This window comes from Suncus etruscus, chromosome 2 (assembly GCF_024139225.1).
Source record: "Suncus etruscus isolate mSunEtr1 chromosome 2, mSunEtr1.pri.cur, whole genome shotgun sequence".
Classification (NCBI taxonomy): domain Eukaryota; kingdom Metazoa; phylum Chordata; class Mammalia; order Eulipotyphla; family Soricidae; genus Suncus; species Suncus etruscus.
In genome coordinates this window covers 53,859,970-53,885,493 of record NC_064849.1, presented here as the reverse complement: position 1 = coordinate 53,885,493, position 25,524 = coordinate 53,859,970, and the positions used below count along the sequence as shown (strand labels likewise).

The 25,524-nt window shown below is 38.8% G+C and overlaps 1 protein-coding gene across 1 annotated transcript in view; it reads right to left on the bottom strand.

Annotated features, from left to right (window-relative positions):
- Positions 1 to 25,524, bottom strand: part of BAZ1A (bromodomain adjacent to zinc finger domain 1A) — a 90,105-nt gene that overhangs the window by 39,957 nt on the left and 24,624 nt on the right. Inside the window, 6 exon segments of the mRNA XM_049766950.1 lie at positions 1,076 to 1,242; positions 2,659 to 2,758; positions 3,886 to 4,020; positions 7,739 to 7,826; positions 9,993 to 10,094; positions 13,983 to 14,126. Coding sequence (XP_049622907.1) covers positions 1,076 to 1,242; positions 2,659 to 2,758; positions 3,886 to 4,020; positions 7,739 to 7,826; positions 9,993 to 10,094; positions 13,983 to 14,126 — 736 coding nt within the window.

Below are 25,524 nucleotides of genomic sequence, written 5' to 3'. Positions count from 1 at the left end.
AAACGTATTTACCTGCATTTAATTAATGAACTATTAAGTAGTACTAAAAATTATACTTTATTTAATAATATGAAAAAATACACTTATATTAACAAACAAAAAAGTATATAAAATTTTCAGTGCTAAAGGATCTTTTTAAAGGGTCAGAATAAAGACAGTTAAAATTAGCAAGGTTATTTTTAGCACTGATGTCATCTCTAAATCTTACTATTTGGACTGTAAATGGTTCTTCCCATTTTCATTAGTGAATATGTATTAGACATTCCCGTCTCCACCCCCAAAATGACCTATTTGATACAATTCAAAATGCTAGAGGCAATTTAAATGGGCACAGTGAATAACATCAGTCTGAAGGCTACTTGTAAATATTAAAGAACCATATGATAATGACTGATTTCCTGACTGTACTTAGGGATCATTCCTGGCAGTGGTGGGGGACAATAAAGAACAATAAAGCAATTACTATTATAGATTTTACTATATTTATATAACTATGTATTTTGATTCCTTTATATCTAATATTCCTCAAATTTGGAAGCCATGACAATCACTTTTGCTGTGTATGACCTCACCTGGCAGTGACACAGGTGTGGTGGACAACCTGGGGGACAATGTAGTGCTAGGGTTTGAAGCTGTGGTCCAGGAACCTAAAATATGTGCTCCAAGCTTTTGAACCATTTCCCTTATTCCCCTTATAATAATCATTTAAAATATTCACCAAACTTTCCAAAGCAAAAGACAGATAACCCCTCCCCCAGGCAACCTCTTAAATTACCAACCAGACCCCTCCCAGCTATGGGAAGGTCTCCTTCTCCAGGTGGGATAGCCAGGAAGTTGGGGGAAGGGTAATTATTAATTAATTTTCTGTACTAAGGGATCACTTCTAGTAGTTCTCAGGGAACATAATGGAGTGCCAGATATTGGAAGGGATTGGCAGCACGAAGGCAAGTGCCTTGTCCTCTGTGCTACCTCTTTGGTCCCCGATTTATCTGTCTGGGCACAGATATAAATGTGAAAGAAATTAACAAAAGTACCTAAAAAAGTTAATGAATTTAAATATGCAGCTAATAAATACCTTTTCTCTTTCTATTTTAAGCCTCTCTTTTTCTTCTTTCTTCTTCAGTCTTTCTTCTTCAACAATTTTCTTCAACTCTTCTTTCTTCTTCTCTTTGTCTTCCTTTTCTTTTTTCTTTGCTTCTAGTGCATCTGCTTTTTCTCTTTTTAATTTAGCCTTTTCAAAAGCTGTGGAGAAGGTCAAACTTAGTATTAGATACAAATAGAAATAAATACATATTTTTTGAACTGGGCATAATACAGCTAGGTAGTAGAGCATTTTCCCTGTTTGTATGAGGTGTAGCCTGGAGTTCAATTGACACGCCTCAAAACTTTTAATGCAATAAGATCATTTAAGGTTGAATGATATCAACTGAGACATACATGAATATAAACTCTAGAAGAGAATGAGCAGGTGATAAAATGGAAAAGCAGTAGGCTGGGTTCAAGATGAACTACAGTAGGACAAAAATATACCTACCTTTTGGGAAACTTGTTAAGAGACCAGGAGCACGGTTTCAATATGTAGCACTATGTTAAAAATGCAGAATTCAGGGCCTGAGCAATAGCACAGTGGGTAGGGTGTTTGCCTTGCATGTGGTTGACCCGAGACCAACACAGTTTCAATACCTGGCATCCCTGGCCTGCCAGGAATGATTTCTTGGTGCAAACACAGAAGTAACCCCTGAACGCCAAGGGGTGTGGCTTCCAAACCAATAAATAAATACATAAATAAAATTAAAATGCAGAACTCTTTTTTCAGTTAGACCTACTAATTTAGAATCTGTTTTATTTTTATTGTTTGTTTTGGGGGGGGCCACACCCGGTGACATTCAGGTTACTACTGGCTATGCACTCAGAAATCGCTCCTGGCTTGGGGGACCATATGGGATGCCAGAGGATCGAACCGCAATACATCCTAGGCTAGTGTGGGCAAGGCAGACATCTTACTGCTTGTGCCACTACTCCAGTCCCTAGTATCTTTATTTTATTTATTTTTTTATTTTTAAGATCTTCTTGTTTTGTTCTTTTTTTTTTTTTTTTTTTTTTGGTCACACCCAGCAGCGCTCAGGGGTTCCTCCTGGCTCTATGCTCAGAAATCGCTCCTGGCAGGCTCAGGGGACCATATGGGATGCCCGGATTCAAACCACCATTCTTCTGCATGCAAGGCAAATGCTTTACCTCCATGCTATCTCTCCGGCTCCTAGAATCTTTATTTTAATAAGATTTACAAAAGATTCATAGCATAATCAAGTTTAGAAAGCAAACTTATTTCATAAGACAGGGTAAATTAAACAAAAAGGTCACAAATAGCTTGTAAGTTGTAGAATCTCTATCTTGTACTCAAAATAGCATTTGGTCAGTTGAACAGGGGCTATGATATGATTTAAATAACATGCTAGAGATTATTTGAGATAGTATTCATAATTAACAATAAATATAACCCAGGGGAAGGAATTACCTATAAATAACCCAGAAATATACCATTTGAGAAACATCTCTCCCCCGCCCCCCCCCAAAAAAGAGAAACATTTCCCATCTTCCCAGATGAGCATACCCTCCTTTCTGGTCTCTAAAGTTTTTGGACAAAGTATTAAAACTCACCTATTGACTTCATTTCTTCTTGTTTTAAAAGTTTGTCTCTTTCCTTAGTAATTTTGTTCCTATAGCCTGTAATAGTCTGTTTATTAATAATGTTGTCATCCTAAAAAACAAATCAAGAAACTAGTTATAGTACCACAACATTTATATTGTTCTTAGATTTAAGAATGAAAAACCATTTAAAAAGCCCTCATTAATTACATTTTCTTCATACTGAAGTGAAGTTTTATTCTAAGGCATGCTGAATTTTTTTTCTGAATTTTTAATTTTTGGTAACCCCTGAGTGTCAACGAATGTGGTCCAAAAAAATTAAAAAACAAAACAAAAAAACAAAGAAAACAAGCCCAAAAACTTTATCATAGTAATAGAAAATATGAGTTAATTTTGAAGCTGATTTGTATTAAAAAAAAGTTCTAGAAAAAACTGGTTTGGATATCAAATATAAAAGTAGAAAAAGGACAAGTCATGAAATTTTTGCTGTCAATGTTAATCCCCCAATTTATTTTTACTTTATTTCTTGTGAGAATGAGTCTTACAATGCAGAACAATCTTTTTTGTTTTTGTTTTTCGGCCACACCCAGTGGTGCTCAGGGATTACGATATGGGACTCTGGGGGATCGAAATGCGCACAGTCCATCCTAGGCTAGATAGGCAAGGCAGATTTGCCTTACTGTTTGTGCCACCGCTCTGCCCCCAATTAAGAAAAATCTTACAAGTTTATGTTTTAGATACTTTCATTTTCTTTTTTTTTTTTTTTTTTTTGTGGTTTTTGGGTCACACCCGGCAGTTCTCAGGGGTTATTCCTGGCTTCATGCTCAGAAATTGCTCCTGGCAGGCACGGGGGACCATATGGGACGCCGGGTTTCAAACCGATGACCTTCTGCATGAAAGGCAAATGCCTTACCTCCATGCTATCTCTTCGGCCCCTGATACTTTTCATTTTCATTCATAATTGATTGCATGTATTTTATCCTATTAACATTTAAAAAAGTTTTTCTCTATACTTCCTTTCATCTTGGTGTATAAAATCTGTGTGAAATGAGTCATGCCAATTCATATTTGAAAGTATCAATATCAGAGCAGTTATTCACATAGATTATACAAATACTGTGTCTTTCAAGAAATGCATTCCTGACTACAGGCTAGAGGAGAGTCAACACTGTTTTTGATTTTAAATACTATTTTATTTAGGTCGGTACATTGGTAAGTAAACGACCTGTTCTATATTACCTGACTAATGGACATTCGTTTGGGAGGTCTCCCTCTTCTTCTGTTGGCAGGACTGAAGATAAACGTAGGTGGATCATCAGGGAAAAAATAAGAAAAATCTTGTTCTGCTATTTTGTATGTTGAAAGAGATGATGCCTTGATAAATGAAATAAAATAAAGCAATAGCACATTAGTCATCCATATCCAGTCATTTAACTCTAACTCTGTTGAAAAATGCTGGTCTAAATGAATCATAATTGGGATTGTTGTCTTGGTGTGTAAGCATGAATATGTGCATGCATATGTGTGCATGTTCACTAGAATACTAACATGTTTTACCACATACTAAAAAATGTTTAAATCACAGTGATTTTCATTTGTTAAGGGAAGCTGGACATCATTTTTTTTTGTTTGTTTTTGGGCCACACACAGTGACACTCAGGGGTTACTCCTGGCTATGCGCTCAGAAATCATTCCTGGCTTGGAGGACTATATAGGACGCCAGGGGATCAAACAAGGTCTGTCCTAGGTTAGAGCATGCAAGGCAAACACCCTACTGCTTGCACCACTGCTCCACCCCCATTTCATATTTTTTGACTATTTTCCCTCATAAATAACTGATGATGTCCCTTCACTATTTCCCCCCAGAGATATAAGGTTTTCCTCCGCTTGTTTTTATCTGCAGTATAGGGATCAAAATCAGGGTCTCTTATAGGTGAAATATGAACTCTACCAATGAGCCACACCCCTGGCCTCTTGTTGGGTAGTTTGTGCAAAATTTCTTTATAAATCAGAACTGGCAAAAACTGGATATTTACAAAACACATATAAAACTATTCATATACTTATGACTGCCAGTCAAATGTCAGGTACTGTTCTAGTCAAAGTGTCATATATTGACTCTGAGTAAGCATCATTTTATAAGACTATTTTAGTCAATGTAGTCTAATTTGGACATTTCTCTTTTAAGACAAATACATAAATTGTTTTATTTAAAAAATTTCTTTTCTGGGGCCAGAGAGGTGGCGCTAGAGGTAAGGTGTCTGCCTTGCAAGCGCTAGCCAAGGAATGATCGCGGTTCGATCCCCCAGCATCCCATATGGTTCCCCCCAAGCCAGGGGCAATTTCTGAGTGCTTAGTCAGGAGTAACCCCTAAGCATCAAACAGATGTGGCCCCAAAAACAAACAAAAAAATATTTTCTATGCTTTTAATTCTTTTTCAGTACTAGGAACTTAATGAGGGTGTTACTTAAGCCTCACATAAATGCTCCATCACTGGTCTACATTAGCAGATAATTGTATCTTATGTTTCCAAGTTTTAACTTAGTGAATTCTGGTTATGTCTATTTAACTTTTTTTTTTTTTTTTTTTTTGGTTTTTGGGTCATACCTGGTGGTGCTTAGGGGTTAATGCTGGCTCTGACTGAGCTCAGAAATTGATCCCGGCAGGCTCGAGAGACCATATGGGATGTCTGGATCGAACCACTGTCCATCCTGAATCAGCTGCGTACAAGGCAAACACTCTACCATTGTGCTATCTCTCCAGCCCCCTATTTGTCCATGCTTATGTTTTTCTTCTTTACTTGAGCTTCTCATTGTATGACTAGGAAGTAATTTTCCTCTAATATTTGTTCTTGAAATCTAATCCTAAAATTTTTTTTTGTTTGTTTTGTTTTGTTTTGTTTTTTGAGCCATCCCCAGTGGCGCTCAGGGATTATTCCTGGCTCTGCACTCAGAAATCACTCCTGGCAGGCTCCGAGGACCATATGGGATGCCGAGAATCTAACCCGGGTTGGCCGCGTGCAAGGCAAATGCCCCTCTGCTGTGCTATAGCTCCGGCCCCCTAATCCTAAAATATTTTAAAATCAGAATGACATCTCTCATCTGTGGAATATCAAGAAGCATAGCTGGGGATGCACAAAGGCATCAGAAACTGAGAAATGGTCTTCAGAAGGAAGCTAACTATAGGGCAGAATGGCTGAGACAGTGAGACAATTTTGGAGGGAAGTGGACACTTTGGGTGAGGGTGCGGTGGTGGAATGTTTTATGCAAGAAATGTTACCATTAACAATAATGTAAACCACAGTTACCTAAAATAAAATGAAATTCAGAAAGATTTAAATTAAGTATGTTTATATCACCAAATCAATACTATCTTTGGTAGATCTTCTCTAGTTAGTATGTAATAGACTTTTCTTTTTTGAGTTAATTTTACCAAAGAATCAAAGTTCCCAGCAGTTTTATCAAATAACCATTGCCTCTAGACTTAAAATGCTTTTTCAAATATATTCATATGTATTTATATTTTCATTTTATATCATAATTTATATATGGAAGCAATCAATTTTAAGCATACAGTATCTAAATTTTGCCACAAGCAGATAGTTTTTTGTTTTGTTTGTTTTGTTTTGGGGGGCCACACCCGGCAGTGCTCAGGGGTCACTCCTGGTTGTCTGTTCAGAAATAGCTCCTGGCAGGCACGGGGGACCATATGGGACACTGGGATTCGAACCAACCACCTTAGGTCCTGGATTGGCTGCTTGTAAGGCAAACACCGCATTACTATCTCTCCGGGCCCGAGCAGATAGTTTTTTAATCCCTTCTAGAATTGTTTTCTTTCCCAGCGTGAGGTATGTTATCCACATTAAAAAATTATTTTTCTGGGGCCTGAGCAATAGCACATTGGGAAGGGCATTTGCCTTGCATACAGCTGTCCTGGGTTTGATCCCAGGCATCCAATATGGTCTCCCAAGCCTGTCAGGAGTAATTTCTGAGTGCAGAGCAAGGAGTAATCTGAGTGTCACAAGGTGTGGCCCCCCAAAATAATTATTTTATGGGGGTCTGGGGAGATAGCTCAGGTCAAGAGTATATGTGACACAAAAAGTTCAAACCATGGTACTACATGGCCACTTAACCTTTGTATTACTCTCTATAACATTTCTTTTTCCATGTTTTCCATCTAATTGTTATCTTTTCTAGTTGATCTTTTTTTGTTTGTTTTTGTTTTTGGGTCACACCCAGCAGCGCTCAGGGGTTCCTCCTGGCTCTATGCTCAGAAATAGCTCCTGGCAGGCTAGGGGGACCATATGGGATGCCGGGATTCAAACCACCGTCCTTCTGCATCTAAGTTAAACACCCTGCCTCCATGCTATCTCTCCAGCCCCCTAGTTGATCATTAATAACAGAATCATTGGCAATTTCAACAATTGCAAAAAGCAGTATTTAACTGCTCTTTCAGTAAAGGAAAAAACCCCTGAAAATTGGCTCCAGTGAAAAAGACAACTGTTTTCCAGGTGGGGTGCTCGCTTTGCTCATGGCCAATCTGGCTTCAATTCTTGGCATCCCACATGGACCCCAACATCACCAAAAATGATCTCTGAGTATAGAGACAGAAGTGAACCCTGAGGCCAGAGTGGTGGCAAAAGTGTTAAGGTGTCTGCCTTGCCTGTGCTAGCCTAGAATGGACCGGACCAAGGTTCTAACTCCGGGCATCCCATATTGTCCCCCTCCAAGCCAGAAGCAATCTCTGAGCGCATAGCCAGGAGTAGCCCGAGCATTACTGGGTGTGGCCCAAAAAAAAACAAAAAAGAATTAAACTCTGAGCACTGCTCAGTGTGACCACAAAATAAAAAGAAAAGCTGAAGAAAGGGCTTTTTTTTTTTTTAGAATGATAATGGCCTAATCAGGTTAGACCCGCATATGGTCCTCTGAATCCCACCAGGAATGATCATGAGTGAAGAACCAAGGAACCAGTGGCTGAGGCCACAAAACCAAAACAAACAAAAAACCCCTCACCTATTTAAACCAGGTTTAACTATTATTTCTGTGATGTTTCCATTCTTTCTAAACAATTAAACTCACTGTTCTGTTCATACCTTAATTTTAATAACTCCATCTTGTGGTTCACAGTGTTGTTTCAGAAAAAGTTTTAGTTTATCACGGGAAAATAGGTGTTTTCTCCGGCTAAAAGGGGAAGATTAGAAAGAAGTTCTTATTGTCAATGAATTTAACCCAAACCCATAATCTCTGTAAACTTAGCACCTAAATTCCAAAACCAAAAAATTTCTTATTCTCCAATATCATTTATATGCAAGAAGTTGCACTTACAAATATTTATGTAGAATTTCTTTTGGGGGGGGTCACACCCGGTGGCGCTCAGGGGTTACTCCTGGTTCTATGCACAGAAATTGCTCCTGTCAGGCTCAGGGGACCATATGGGTGGAATGCAGGGATTCAAACCACTGTCTGTCCAGGATTGGCTGTGTGCAAGGCAAACGCCCTACCAAAGTGCTATCTCTCCAGCCCTGCAGAATATTTTTTAAGATCTATTTGATTTTTTTCCATTATGAAAGTTCATTAAAATTTATTATTAATTATTATTAGATTTATTGCTTAGAAACTGCTAAAAATCTAAATAAACTGCAAGGAAAATACACCAGAGAAAATCATCTTATAAAATTATACAAAATAGGGCCGAAGAGATGGTAAGGTGTTTACTTTGTATGCAGCTAATCCAAGTTCAATCCCAAGCATCCCATATGGTCTCCCGAGCACTACTGGGAGTAATTCCGAAATGCAGAGCTGGGGTAACCCCTGAGAATTAATGGGTGTCCCCCAAAATCAAACAAAAAATGAAAAAAGTTTTCAAGCATGAAAAACAAATGTACTTTACATAATAGTCTTCCCCAAAATGATTACTCTTTTTCAGTCTGTTGAAAGGAACATCTGAGAGAAGGGGACTGCTATATCCCAGTATATACAAGAACCAGGGAGATGTCTCAGGGAGTAAATGCACTGCATATGGGAACCCACAGATGGAACTCAGTCATAGAACTCAATCACTGCAAAGCCTACCAAGTACCCTGTGACCCCCAGTACTATTGGCTGTGGCTCTTTCTTCCTATAAAAGAAAACCAGCTATCAAAATAAGTAGAGAAGGTCATTATCCATTGACTACTAAATATAAGTAGTTCTTGAGAACTGTGTGATCCTAAGAAGTCATATATATTTAAATTTTATTTAAGTATTTTTAAAAATAAAAATTAAATTAATACAAAGCCCATCATCTTCCTTATACCTCATTTACCTTTTCTCCAATCCAACCCTATTCCTGCTCCTTAGGTAACAGTTCTAATGTTAATGACCATTGGTTTGTCTTTATTTTATTGTTTGTTCATCAATTTTATATCCTTATAATATACCCATGGCTGAAATAAAACAAACACTATATCCTTCTGGCTTATTTTCTTTCACATAATTCCCTCAGTTTTTGTTGCAAATGGTGATTTTTTAAAATCTTTTTATAGCTGAGTATTTCATTGTACAACACATCTTTCTCTTGTCTTTTTCTTCTTAATTGTGATACCATGGTTTATATTATTTGTTTATAATGCTTCTATACCATACCTGACCCTAGAGTCAGTATCTCTTAAACCACCATCTCTAGATTCCTTCCCCCAGATATCCCATCCCAACTTGGCAGCCTCAATTCTCAATTTTCTATTTTTTTTTGTTTTTGGGTCACACCTGACAGTACTCAGGGGTTACTCCTGGCTCTATGCTCAGAAATCACTCCTGGCAGGCTCAGGGGACCATATGGGATGCTGGGATTTGAGCCACCGACCTTCTGCATGAAAGGCAAACGCCTTACCTCCATGCTATCTCTCTGGCCCCAATTCTCAATTTTCTGTTGGAACATCTCATGATGTGTTTCTATCAGATGTTGTCAATTCCTTTGCTTTGTTTCTTGATACTCCATATGTAAGCAAGATCAGATTATTTATCTTTCTCCATTTGATCACTGAGCAAAACAATGTCCAATTCCAACCAAGTTAAAGCAGAACAGTATATTTTATTTTTGCTCAGAGCTGAGAAATATTTCACTGTGTATATATGCTACAACAACCTCTTTTATCCACTCATCTTGGGCTTTTGGGTGATTTCTTGTTCTTCCTGAGTATTGCAAATACAGTGGCAACTAACAGGTGTGCATGTATGTTTACATATTCATACTTTTGTGTTACTAGGACAAATGCCAGAAAATTAACTTGCTGAGACATATGAAAGTTATATATATATATATACACTTATTCTACTATAAACCACCATTGAGAAGATACCAAGCTTTACCTTATTTGTGTTGCTTTAACGACAGCACATTCATATAATTCTTTTTTAGTGGGTTGTACCTTGTACTTGAATAATAAAGGATCAAGTGCATCTTTTTTCTTCCTGAAAACACCAAAGACATAAGTCAATAAAATTTTTATTGGAAATAGAGACATTTTGTTTTATGGATTTTGGATCACATCTATCTAGCAGTGTTCAGGACTAACTCCTGGCTCTGTGCACAGGGATCACTATTGACAGGGCTCTGGGACCATATGAAATGCTGGGGATCAAAACTGGTTGGCCACATACAACACAAACACCCTAACCACTGTACTATAGTTGGGCCAAAATGTATGCGTTTAAAATGAAAATGTAGTTTCTAAAAATAGGCTGTTATGAAACCCAATGCATTTATTTTATTTTGCATATACACTAATTCAAAATATTTTCTTTCTTTCTTTTTTTTTTTTTGATTTTTGGGCCACACCCGTTTGACGCTCAGGGGTTACTCCTGGCTATGCGCTCAGAAATCGCCCCTGGCTTGGGGGAACCATATGGGACGCCGGGGAATCAAACCATGGTCTGTCCTAAGCTAGCGCTTGCAAGGCAGACACCTTACCTCTAGCGCCACTTTCCCGGCCCCTCAAAATATTTTCTTTGGGGCCCGGAGAGATAACACAGTGGCGTTTGCCTTGCAAGCAGCCGATCCAGGACCAAAGGTGGTTGGTTCGAATCCCGGTGTCCCATATGGTCCCCCGTGCCTGCCAGGAGCTATTTCTGAGCAGACAGCAGGAGTAATCCCTAAGCATCACCGGGTGTGACCCAAAAACAAAAACAAAAATTTTTTTCTTTGGGTAAAGAAATTTATTATAAGCACAGGGGTCAGAGCGATAGCACAGAGCAGGTAGTACGTTTGCCTTCAGTGCAGCCTACTCGGGTTTGATCCCCAGCATTCCATATGGTCCCTCAAGCCTGCCAGGAGTGATTTCTGAGCACATAGCCAGGAGTAACTACTAGTTACTAGTTAACACCACTGTGTGTGGGCCAGAAACAAAAACAAAAAATAACAACAAAAAAGATATTATAAGCACAGATGACTTAATTTACATTAAACCAAACAAACAATTCTTGGATTTGCTTTTATGCTTATTTTCTTCAGTTATCTAATCTAAGAGTGAAAGCAGCACCTCCATGTTTTAAGAATTGGTAGTGGTTACACATTAAAATCTCCTTTTCCCCCTACTCAACTTTTCATCTTTTCTGCCCTTTACCTGCATTTATTCACTCTTCATCCATCCATCCAATCATCTGTTTAGTCAATGTATAGTTAATAGCTAAAAGTGTATTAAATATCAAACAAAAAAAAACAGTAGAGGGGCCTGAGCAATAGCGCAGCAGTAGGGTGTTTGCCTGGCAAGTGGCTGACCTAGGACAAACCTGGGTTCGATCTTGGTGTCCCCCAAGGTCCCCCAAGCCAGGAGTGATTTCTGAGCACAAAGCTGGGAGTAGCCCCTGAGCAATATCAGGTGTGGCCCAAAATCCAAAAAAAAAGAAAAAAAAGAAAAAGAAAACAACAGGGTAAATGGTAAGAACCATGAAAAAAATAAAATGCTTGGTAAAGAGTATGCATTTTATTTTATTGACTTTGTGAATCTAATAGTGCTCAGGGCATACCACAATAGTGCTCAGGTATTATCCTGGCAGGGCTTAGGGTACCATAATGAGGTGCCAGAGACTGAACATAGGTCATCCATATGTAAGGGAAGGACCCTACCTGCTGTACTATCTCTCCTGTCCCTAAAGAGTATACATTATAGAGAGTGTGAGAAGTTGGCCAAACAGGCCTTTCAAGATGAAGAGGGGAATGGAGGAGCAGACCATGAAGAAATCTTAAGGAAAATAGTTTAAATACAGAGAAAAGGGTATTTAAGGCCCTGGATGAAACTATGCTTGGTTTGCATAAAAAGCAGCAGAAGATAAGAAGATTAAATCAGAGACAGAACAAGATGAAGACTGCACTAGAGGGGCTGGAGTGATAGCATAGTGGTAAGGCATTTGCCTTGCACATGGCCTATACAGGCCAAGCCCTGGTTTGAATTGTGACATCCTATATGGTCCCCTGAGCCTGCCAGGAGTGATTTCTGAGTGCAGAACAAGGAGTAACCCGAGTGTCACTGGGCATGGCCCAAAAACAAATAAACAACCCCCACCTCAAAAAAAAAAAAAAAAAAAAGACTGTACTAGAGCCAGAGTGATAGGACAGTGGGTAGGGGACTTGCTTTGGACATGGCTGACTTAGTTTTAGTCCTCTGTATCCCATATGGTCCCCTGAACAGTGCAGAAGTAATTTCTAAATGCAGAGTTAGGAGCACTGTGGCCCCCAAACAAAACAAAAAAAGGATGTACTTGAGGATTTTTTTTCTGGTACTTGAGGATTTTGAATGGGCTGATAATGATTTTTTAAGTATAAAATCTGTTATTTAATCCTTCAAGATTCATATGATATATAACTACACTTATTTAAGGATGGCAATCTTTAATAAAATCCAAACAAAAATTAACTACTGTCAGAGACTAATGAATATTCATTAGCCACTAATTTTAAAAATATCCATTGATTTTTACACCAAGCTTTATTATATTTAATTAGACACAAATAAAGTTAAAGAGAAAGGCAAGACAGGCTAGGAAAAAATTTTTTTTATATTTAAGGTGCCTAAAAGCAGAGCCAGAACAGGAGTAACCCCTGAGCACTGCTGGGTGTGACCCCCCAAACAAAAGTATCTGTGTCAACCTCCTTAGTTTTATGTGACTTTTCTCCAAGAGCATAGCTAATTTAGGCTTCTTAATTTCAGGTTACAGGTTATTTATTTATTTTTTGGGTCGTACCCACACAGCACTTAGGGGCTACACTCAGAAATCACTCCTGGCAGGCCCATATAGGATGCTGAGATTCGAACCGCTGTCCTTCTGATTTTAAGGCAAACACCCTACCTCCATGATATCTCTTAAGCCCCTACAGGTTATTTTTTAAACATGGTAATCATAGGTGAATTCATTTACAGTACAAAATTAAAAAAATTTTTTTTTATTTTTGGGTCACACCTGGCAGACTCAGGAGACCATATGGGATACCAGGACTCGAACCACCATCAGACCTGGGTTGGCTGCATGCAAGGCAAAAGCCCTACTGCTATGCTATCTCTCTGGCCCCTCAAAATTAATTTTTGTATTAGAGAGATATAAAGTGGGTAGGGCACTTGTCTTGCACACAGCTGACCCAGTATCCTATATGGTACCCTGAGCACTTCCAGAAGGAATGACCCTAAGCATCACCAGGTGTGTGGCTCAAAAACTAAAACAAAACAGAACAGTATAAATTTTTCCAAGTAGGGGCCAGAGAGATAGTCTGGAGGTAGGGAGTTTGCCTTGCATGCAGAAGGACGGTGGTTCAAATCCCGAAATCCCATATGGTACCCCGTGCCTGATAGGAACGACTTCTGAGCATAGAGCCAGGAATGAGTGCTGCCGGGTGTGACCCAAAACCAAAACAATAACAACAACAACAACAACAAAACAAAACAAAAAATAAATAGGGACGGGAGACATAGCATGGAGGTAAGGCATTTGCCTTGCATGCAGAAGGTTGGTGGTTCGAATCCCGGCGTCCCATATGGTCCCCTGAGCCTGCCAGGGATGATTTCTGAGCATAGACAGGAGTAACCCCTGAGTGCTGCTGGGTATAACCCAAAAACCAAAATAAATAAATAAGTAAATAAATAAATTTCTCCAAGTAACTATATCTGGAATAATTTAAGTAGATGAAGAAAGCTTCGGTTGTCCTTTAGCAACCTAGAGTTATCTAAACATGTTTCAATTTTTGAATTCTAATACATGTTGAATCATACTGTTTGTACCACAGCTAATTCCAGAATATAAGGGACTAAATCAGTAGTATTTAATTATTCAACCTGGTAAATATTGAAAAAATAAATTAAAATTACTCACCCATTTTGAAAAGAACTGCTTTGTGTTTCTGAATCATCACTATCACTTATAATAATAGTTTCTCCATCTGTACTGCTGGCATGTCCATTAGCAAAACCATTTTGATGTGATGGAGGAAGGACTTCCAAAATCCTACACTGTAACCTGAAATAAAATGGCACATTGAGACGCTGCAGAAATAGTTCAGGGAATGAGGTGACTGCCTTAGATGCAGTCGACACTGGTTGATCCTGAGCATTGCATATTGTCACCTAAGCACTGCCAGGGATCACTGTTGAGCAGCCAGGAATATTTCTTGACCACTGCTGGGTGTGGTTTATTCTTGCTTCCAAACAGCACATTTAAATGTACAAATCCTTTAATACTTTATTATCAAACATTTCAGAACAATCAATTTTCAGCGAAAAGCTATTGATAAAAACTATTGAGAGAATTTAATCAGGAAGAAAACATGTAATAGTCAATTAAAGTAAAACTTAGCTATAATTTAAAGTAACAAAAGATTAATTTTTTTTTAATTTTGGAGTTTGAGAGCTGAACCTTAAGATGCTTGGGAGCTTTTCCTGGCTCTGTGCTCAGGGAGTGATTAGTCCTGGCAATGTTGGGGGACCATATGCAATGTCAGGGACTGAGTCAGAGTTAGATGTTACAGACATAAGGAAAGTGCCTTACCTTCTATACTATCTCTCTGCCTTTACAAAATTATTTTAAAGGTAAATTTATCAAAAGTAACTTATGTTTTGGTTTATTTTGAGGACATAGAACACTCCTGATAATGGTCAGGGAGTACTTAGTATTGCAGAACATAAAGATGCAAAACATGAGCTCCAGCCCTTCAGGCCATATTCTCAGCTCCAAGAAATTACTTATTTTTTGGTGGAGAGGCTTCCCATGTAGTGTTCAGGTGGTCTAGGGGTCCCACTCTTGAATCTTGGGTCATCCTGGCTGGTGGCTCAATAGGCCAGAGGCTGTTTGACAGAGGCCTACCAAGGCCTTTCCAGGAGTCTCCAGATGCTCAGGGGACTATGAATAATGTATGAATTTATGAAAGGATACCAATTTAGGTCTCTAATTTCCTTTTACCAACAAATTTTGCAAAAATGGCTCATAACCCTCCTTTTTTTTTTATCCTGTTTCATCTTTTCATTAGGTGGCTTCTGTCATCTTCTATTAAGATGCATGCAATTAGGGGCTAATATCTAGATATACAAAGTACTGACAGAACTTAACAAGAATAACCTCATTAAAAATCTAACCCCATTAAAAAATAGGGAGAAGGGGCCGGAGAAATAGGATGCAGGTAAGGCATTTGCCTTGAATGGAATAAGTTGGTGGTTCAAATCCCACCATCCTGTATGGGGTCCGTCCCCACCCCCGAGCCTGCCAGGAGCAATTTCTGAGTGTAGAGCCAGGAGTAACCCCTGAGCATTGCTGGGTGTGTCCCAAAAACAAAAACAAAAACAAAAAATGGAGAAGAAATGAACAGACAATTCCTCAAAGAAAAATACAAATGGCCAAAAGACACATGAAAAATTGCTCCACATCATTAACCATCATGGAGATGCAAATCAAAACAACAATCAGGTACCATCTCACACCACAGAGACTGGCATATATCACAAAGAACAAGAACAATCAATGTTGGCGGGATGTTGGGAGAAATGAACTCTCATCCACTGCTGCAGGAATGCCATCTAGTTCAGCCCTTATGGAAAACAATATGGAGATTTCTCAAAAAAACTGGAAATTGAGCTGCCACACAATCTATACCACTCCTAGGTATATACCCTTGGAACACAAAAACACAACACAAAAATGCCTTCTGCACATTATTCATTGCAGCACTATTTACAATAGCCAAAATCTAGAAACAATCCAGATGCCCGACAACAGATAAGTGGCTAAAGAAATTGTGGTACATACATACAATGGAATACTATGCAGCAAGAAACAAGGTCATGAAATTTTCGTATACATGGTTGTACATGGAATCTATTATGCTGACTGAAATAAGTAAGAAGGAGACAGATAGACAAAGAATAGTCTCTCTCATCTATGTGTATTATTGGAATAATACACAGAGACAATAGAAATGAGGGCTGGAAGGTCCAGCCCACGATATGAAGCTTGCCACAAAGACTGGTGAGTTCAGTTGGAGAAATAACTACACTGACAACTACCATGACAATGGTATTGTGAGAAACAGAATGCTATCTTTTTTGTGGGTTTTTTTTTTTTTTGGGTGACACCCGGCAGTGCTCAGGGGTTATTCCTGGCTCCATGCTCAGAAATTGCTCCTGGCAGGCACGGGGGACCATATGGGACGCCGGGATTCGAACCGATGACCTTCTGCATGAAAGGCAAACGCCTTACCTCCATGCTATCTCTCCGGCCCCCAGAATGCTATCTTGAATGCAGGCAAGGGATGGGGGAGAAGGGAGGTGGAGGGCATTGGTAGTGGAAATGTTGCACTAGTAAGGGGGGAGGTGTTCTTTTTTATATATAACTGAAACTCAACTACAAACATGTTTGTAATCATGGTTCTTAAAGATATGTATTTAAAAAAAAAAAAGACACGCTATTCAGTGTCCTAGAAAGTTTTTTTTACATCATCTCCAGCTTTCTAGCACCATCAGGAATAGTCTTTCTCTCATAATGATCTAGCACTGCGAAAGTCATGTTTGATTTTGATCATATCAAAAGTTTCTAAGTGAATAACAAAATCAAAGGTAAGTTTATAGCAATTAAACTCACATGAATAGAATAAAAGTCTCACAAACTTAACCCAATATCTAAAGAAATTAGGACAACAAATAGCATAACAAATAGAAAATAACATAAAATACAGAAGAAATAAGCTGAAATCAAAAATTCAATATGTAGGGTTAATAAAAGGAAGAACTGACTCTTTAAAAATGAACAATGAAATTGAAGTGTTGAGACAATAAAGGGCATATGTTTTACAGTATGCACCCAACATGAGTGTTTGATCCCTGGCACCACTGGCCTTCTGAGCATCTCTGTTTTTGGTCCTTAAGGTCCTGAGCACTGCTTGGGAGGTCATTTATTTGTTTGTTTATATATTTATTTGCTTGTTTATTTATATTGCTTTATTTAAGAACTGTGGTTACAGAATTGTTCATAGTTTGGCTTTTGTCATACAATGTACACACCCCTTCTCACCAGTGCACCTTTCCTGACATCAATGTCCTCCATTTCCCGCTTAACCACCCACCTCCGCCAGTCTCTGGGGCGGGCATTTTGAGCCTCTCTCTCCTCTCCCCACCTTTTTTGGGACTGTGGTTTGCACTACTGTTAATGATGGAGTGCCATGCATGTCACTCTATCTCCTTTCAGCACCCATTTCTTGTCCAGAGTGATCAGTTCCAACTATCATTGTCACAGTGGACCCTTCTTTTCTCTAACTGTATACACTGCTCTTTGCGTCAAGCTTAATATCATGGACTGGAAGTCCTGACCCTCATCTTTATTGTCTCTGGATTTTATTACCACACTGTCTTTCATTTTTCTTATATTTCACAAATGAATGAGATTATTCTATGTCTATCCCTCTCACTCTGACTCATTTCACTCAGCATAATAATAATAATAATAATAATAATAATCTCCATATCCATCCATGTATAAGAAAATTTCATTACTTAATTTTTCCTAACAGCTGCATAGTATTCTATTGCATAGCTGTATCACAATTTCTTTAGCTACTCATCGGTTGTCAGGCACCTGGGCTGTTTTCCAATTCTAGCTGTTGTATGTAGTGCTGTGATAAACAAGAGGATGCAGAGGGCATCTTTGTATTGTGTGTGTGTGTGTGTTTTCCTAAGGTATATCCCAAAGAGTGGTATTGCTGAATCATATATGAGCTCAATTTCTAGCTTTTTAAGGAATATTCATACTGTTTTCCAAAATGGCTGGACCAGTCTGTATTTCCATCAGCAGTAAATGAGAGTTTGGGAGGTCATTTAAAAGTAATAATAATAAATTGTGAAATGCCTCACTGAACTCACAAAAAAGAGGAAAAACTGATGAAAAGAATCAGAAATTATAGTGAAGTTGTAACTGATTCTATAGAAATTCAAAAGGTTATTAAAGTATGATAATCACTGCTACACAAAAAATTAAACAACTTTGATCAAAACAGCCATATATTTAGAGTTCCAAAAATGGTTTGTGAGCAAGTGTCAAGAGTAAGTCCTGAGTCCTGCCCAATATGTTTAAGACATCATTCAAATGGTCATTCCATACCATAAACAAGTTCTGACATATTGTGGGTATCACAAAATTCCCTGTCTGTTCACCAGCCCCATTCTTCAAAATAACTTAATTGTGGGGGCTGGAGGGAAAGTACAGATTTACCTTGCATGTGGTCGACCTGTGTTTGATCCCCTGCACTCCATATGGCCCCGGAGACTGTTTTCTTAGTGTAGAGCCAGGAGTAATCCCTGAGCATGCACAGGTGTGGCCCAAAAATAAAAAAATAATAAAGAACTTCATTCTTCCCAGACTCCACTTTTTCACCTAAATTGGTAGCACTGCTATAATCATACAAACCCTTAGAAAGATTCTTATTTTGTTAGTCAAAATATTATCTTTCTCCCTGACAGGTGTGATCCCTGAGTGCAGAACTAGGAGAAATACTGAGCATCAAGAGGATTTACTAAAAAACAAAAGCAAAATATTTTTCCAGTCCAGCTTCTAATCCATCCTTTTCTAATGTGAAAACTTTGTCATAGATTCACTGAAGAGCTTCCTTCCTAACCTCATGAAATCCCAAGAAATATAATCCCCGGAATTCATATCTAGGCCCTTCAAGTTGAGTTCATTTTATTATTCCTCTTCTATTTTTTAGTTCATAGCACTAAATTATAGTATCTTTTTATCACTAGAATACATTATTATCTAATAGGCTTCAATATGACTCCTGTAGCTGTTCCTCTTTAGAAATACAGGTTGGTTTCTGTCAGCCAGTGGTGAAAGTCTGCTGTGTTTTCAACACAGTTTTTATTTGGTTATTGAATTTTCTTAAACTTCATGATTACAGCACAAAAACCTTTGATTATGGTAAACACGACACATTATACTATTTCAATCATTTTCAAATATTGACTTTATTGCCATTAAATACATTCACAATATTGTGTAATCATCACTGCTATTTCTAAAACTCTTTCATCATCTTAAATAGAAACTCTGTACTCATTAGGCTTTAACTCATTATTTTTCCTTTACTTTCTCCAGCCCCTGGTAACCTTTATTTTACTTTCTGTCTCTGAATTTTTCTGTTCTAGACATTCCACATAAATAGAGTCATAGAATATTTGCCATTAGTATTTGGTTTATATGATGTTTCATTTTGTTCTTTTTGGGTGCCAGAGCTCACACTGAGAATCTGATGCTGCTCCTTAACACTGAGCCACATTCCAGTGGCTGACCTAAAACACTGCTAGGATGGGGGTGGAGCGGTGGCACAAGCGGTAGGGCATTTGTCTTGCACACGCTAACCTTAGTTCGATCCCCCGGCATCCCATATGGTCCCCCAAGCCAGGAGTGATTTCTGAGCACACAGTCAGGAGTTAATCCCTGAGCATCACCTGGTGTGGCAAAACAACAAGAACAACAAAAAACCCAAACAAACAAACAAACAAACAAAAACATTGCTAGGTGAGGCCTCCACTCATCAAAACAAAAAAACAAAACACAACAAAAAATAAGTTTCTTTTTATTTATTATTTATTTATTTATTTTTGGTTTTTGGGTCACACCCGGCAGTGCTCAGGGGTTACTCCTGACTTTATGCTCAGAAATCTCTCTGGCAGTCTCAGGGGACCATAGGGGATTTGAGGATTCGAACCAATCTATGTTGGTGAGGATGTGGTAAAAAAGGAACTCTCAATCACTGGTGGTTGGAGTCTTGTTTGGTTCAACCCATTTGAAAACTATATACTTATCAAGAAAGTAAGAAATGAGATTCCATACAACAGAGCAATCCCACTTCTGAGTATCCCCAGGACACAAAAACATTCCTTCTAAAGGACATGTGTACACCATTATTCATTGTAGCCCTCAGCACAATAGTTAGGCTATGGAATCAACAGAAGAATGGATGATGAAGGTGTGTATATACACACACAATGCAATACTATGACACTACAAGGAACAATAAAATTATGTAGTGCACTGCAGCTTGGATAGAACTGGAGGACACCATATTGAGTGAGAAAATCAGCAGTAGATGGACAAATAAGATGACCTCACTTATTTGTGACATACAGAATAATAGAATGAGGTTATACAAGGTATTAAAGGGGGATACCTAGATTACCTTTGATACTGAGCACAGAAAGGACAGGTAAAGAAAGAATTCAAGGAGGAGGGAGTGGGAGTTAGAAAAAAGAGGATGATTGGGCCCGGAGAGATAGCACAGCGGCGTTTGCCTTGCAAGCAGCCGATCCAGGACCAAAGGTGGTTGGTTCGAATCCCGGTGTCCCATATGGTCCCCCGTGCCTGCCAGGAGCTATTTCTGAACGTAGAGCCAGGAGTAACCCCTGAGCACCGCCGGGAAAGAAAAAAAAAAAAAAAGAGGATGGATGTGGCCGGAGTGGTGGCGCAAGTGGTAGGGTGTTTGCCTTGCACACGCTGACTTAGGATAAACCAGGGTTCAATCCCCCAGCATCCCAAATGGTTCCCCAAGCCAGGAGCGATTTCTGAGCTCACAGCCAGGAATTACCCTTGAGTGTCACTGGGTGTGGCCCAAAAAGGGTGCCTGCCATAGAGGCAGAAATGGGATGGGAGGGAAACTGGGGAATTGATGGAGGGCAGGAGACACTGGTGCTTGATCACTGAGTACATTGTATACCTGAAACAATCATGAATAACTTTGTAATTTGGTAATGCATGGTGATAAAATAAACTAAACAAAAGAGTTTTGTGGGCTGGAGCAATAATACAGTGTGTAGGGTGCTTGCCTCATATGTGGCCCATCCAGGTTCAATCCTCAGGATCACATATGGTCCCCCCCCAAAGCTTGCCAGGAGAGATTTCTGAGTGCAGAGCTAGGAGTAACCTGACTACTGCTTGGTGTAGTCCCAATCCTCCCAAAAACAAAAAGTTGTTTGTTTTTTTTTGGGGGGGGCCACACCGGGTGGCACTCAGAAGTATTCCTGGCTCTGTGCTCAGAAATCGGTTCTGGCAGGCTCGGGGGACCATATGGAATGCCGGGAGTCGAACCACGGTCTGTCCAGAGTCAGTAGCATGCAAGGCAAATGCCCTACCGTTCTGCTGTCTCTCCGGTCCCAAAAAATTTGTTTTTATAGCACTGTTGAATATCTAGAAATTTTCTATCACTGTTTCTCCTTCTGTAGTCTCTAATCACTTCCCAACAAGTACAAGAATACTGAGTATCTAATCATACTGAAGCAATCACAAAATTTGATTTAGTAAAAAAACAAAAAACAAAAAAAAATAGTTTAGTATACATTTATTTCAATTATTAAGTCAATATATCCTAGCACCTGCAAGGAAAAACATTTTCTTTTCATTCTTTGAAGTATTCTGAAAAAATAGACCAAATTAAAAACAAACAAAACCAAAACTTCTTTACCCTCCTTGCTCCGTGCCTGCATTCACCTTTCGTAGCCACTAGATAGCATACTTTCATCTACAAAATATATAAAAGGAAATCTTAAATCAAGTACAGAAGCAAAAGAATTATGTCACCCTCTGATAAGTACAATGGTTAAGAACTTAAGTAAAAGGGGAACCTATTTAAATACTAGCGCCATTTCCCTCCAGAAGATGCTAACCTCTAAATATGACCCAGCTCATTTAAATTTAACCACATGTACACAATAGTCCTCTGTCTTGATACTTATCAGAATCTATAAAATGCTCAAGTAAAAAGTAAATAGAGGGTAATCATTATCCAGTACTCTCTCAATTACACTTTTAGTATTTCCTTTCACATGCAGATTTCTTCTCTAAAGCTTCACCATCTGTTTGTGTGACCTTGTGAAAATTCTAATTAATTTAACCTCGGTGTAGAAATTCTTTAAAGGTACAATGAATATGTGAGTTCCTATCACATATGGTTATTGCCAGTGACTGAATAAAATAGTAACATAAAAAGCCAGAAATGTTTCTAGCATAAAGAAAAACTTTTAAAACCAATACTGCCATCATCTAAAATAATGTATAGCATACTCCCAAGAACAATATTATGAAATTAAAAAATTAGGAACGGATTACAAAACAGATAACTAAACACAGCTGTCTGACCCTTCACTTGCTTCTGACATGTCAGGAAAGATTTAATATCTGCTAAGTACTATATGTGCCTGGCAGAGCTTTGGGTTCCTAAACAAATAATCACTGTGGTAAATTGCTACAGTTACAGCCCTGACTGAACAACACCCTTCTTATCCCCTCCCATACTGCCTGGTTTTGTTCCTGTGACTTGCTTTGACCAATGCAATACTAGCCAGCAGAGAGCATGCTAAGGCTTGAAAAGGGTGTTCACACACTGGTTGGAGCTTGCCCTCTCTTGCTGCTGGGAACCCTACTAGATTCTGGGATGATGTGTGGATAAGAACCCTGAGAAGTGAGAGAGGTCAGTGAAAAGTCACCCAAGCCTGAGGTTTAGGATGTATGTATGAGTTAGAGACGGAAGACAATCCTCTGAATATAGTTATACCAGACTGAATCTAGTTTATGAACATTCCAGTCAAAAACCAATATATATCTCAGAGCATGGTTCCACTCTGAAATTTTCAAAAAGCAAGAAATATTCCAAATAGCCTCCTACTTTCTTTTCAATATATTATCTATATCTATATCAAATATCTATATCTATATCAATATATTAGACTCACCAAGAATAAAATAAAAAAGTAATTGGGAGATGAAACTGAGCGATTTCCTTGACTGAAAATAAAACTTTAAAGCTACTAAGATAAATAGAGTAACCGACTAAATGAAGGCCTTTCTGAAAAGGTGCTATTAATTGTTGCTAAAAATCCATCTTTGGACCTAACTAAAACTTCATCCTCAATGCCATTCAGCTTATCTATATTTTTATTGCCTTCAATTTTTTTTTGGGGGGGGGGAGGTGTTTGGGTCACACCCAGCAGCGCTCAGGGGTTCCTCCTGGCTCTACGCTCAGAAATTGTTCCTGGCAGGCTCAGGGACCATATGGGATGCCGGGATTCGAACCACCGTCCTTCTGCATGTGAGGCAAATGCCCTACCTCCATGCTATCTCTCCAGCCCCTGATTTCAAATTTCTATTAAAGTAATTTTTTTTTTTTTGTTTTGGGGACACACCCTGCGGTGCTCAGGGGCTACTCCTGCTCCTACTCCTACTCCTGCTCAGAAGTCACTCCTGGCCGGCTTGGATAACTATATGGGATGCCAGGAATCAAACTAGAGTCCTTCACGGTTGGCCGAATGCAAGGCAAACATCCTACAACTATGCTATCACTCCAACCCCTCAAGTAACTTTTTTGTAAAAACTCTTACTAAACCCAGTCACCAACACACACACCCATTCACATACTCATGTAGTTAAATAACAATAAGTTTCTCCCGTGTATCATTTATGTCTATTTTATCTTTCTTAATTAATTATTCCCCTATTGCTCTCAAAATTGATGCATTTCAGATATGATTCACTAATACCATATAGGCTAGCAATACTGAAAGTTTATGTTCTCGTTTTTTTTTTAAGTGAAGCAAAACTTTTATCAAAACTTATTTAAAAGGATGTGAGAAAGAAAGGAGAAGTATTGTTTGAAAGAGAACACAGGCTTCTCCAAAGTACAAACAAGCAAGCAAAAAGACATCAAGATAAGTAAATGAGGGTCCGGAGAGATAGCACAGCGGTAGGACATTTGCCGCATTGCATGCGGCCAAACCGGGAGGGTCCCACTTTTGTTTCCTGGCATCCCAAATGGTCATCAGAGCCTGCCAGGATCGATTTCTGAGTGCAGAGCCAGGTGTGGCCCCAAAACCAATCAATCAATCAATCAATCAATAAATGAAGTTTTAAAAAAAGACAAGTAAATGAGATAAATGTTCAAGGGAGAACTATAGGCTTGAAGAGAGATGGCCTTATGTTCTCATTCTAATCCTAATATATATAAAGTTCCTACACTCTTCACTAGATCAAGTATTTAAAGTATTCCTCCAATGAAACAGAAACCTTCAGGGAATATATTTTAATAAACAGAAGTCCTGGTTAGTTGCACATTATTTGATATTCAGATTGATATTTGCTTTTTTTATTTGTTTTTGTGTCACACCCGGCAGTGCTCAGGGGTCACTCCTGGCTCTAGACTCAGAAATCGCTCCTGGCAGGCTCAGGGGACCATAGGGGATTCCGGAATTCGAACCACTGACCTTCTGCATGAAAGGCAAACACCTTGCCTCCATGCTATCTCTTTGGCCCCTGATATTTGCTTTTAAGATGAAAAATAAGACTGATCTTTACTTAACTAGACAATTTAAAAAAACAATTTCAACTAGTTTCTTTACTTTTTGTTAATATTTTATAAATTTTATTATTTATGGGCCCGGAGAGATAGCTCAGCGGTGTTTGCCTTGCAAGCAGCTGATCCAGGACCAAAGGTGGTTGGTTCGAATCCCGGTGTCCCATATGGTCCCCCGTGCCTGCCCGGAGCTATTTCTGAGCAGACAGCCAGGAGTAACCCCTGAGCAATGTCGGGTATGACCCAAAAACTAAAAAAAAAAAAAAAAATTTATTATTTATATTTGAGGGCCATACCCAGCAGTACTCAGGGCTTACTTCTGGTTCTGCTCTGAGATCACTCCTGGCAGGGCTCATGGGACCATTTGTGGTGCTGCTAAATCAAACCTGGTTGGCTAAGTGCAAGTAAGCACCCTATACTCGGTATTCTCTGGTCCCGATTTTGTGAACTTTAAACCTAAATAATATGGGAATATTTAGAAAAAAGAAAACTAGCTAAAAATGAAGCCCTGGTACAAATTCAATTCTCTTATTGTTCTCAATTACACTGAGACCCCTCTATCTTTTTTTAATAACTTTGCTTTCTGTCATCTTGAATCAAATGTATTATGGTCAGTTATGTCAACCAGTGATACATTTTCTTTAAATAAATATATATATTTAAAATAAAATGGTACATATTTATGTGATTTGTTATTTAAAAGGAAACCAAATAGGGGCAGGAGAGATAGCACAGCATTAGGATGTATGCCTTGCACACAGCTGACTCAGGACCAAAGGTGCTTTGATTCCTGGCATCCCATATGAAACCCTGAGCCTGCCAGGGGCAGTTTCTGAGTGCAGAGCCAGGAGTCACACTAAGTGCCACCAGATATGACCCAAAAACCAAAAGAAAAAAAAAAAAAAAGAAACCAAACAATTAACTAAATGAAAAGACTGCATACAATTTATTTTTTAGGGAGAAAGGCTTTGAGCCACTCCCAGTGGGGCTCAGGAGACCATATGTGGTAGTTTGGATTAAGCTAGGGATTAACCTTAACCT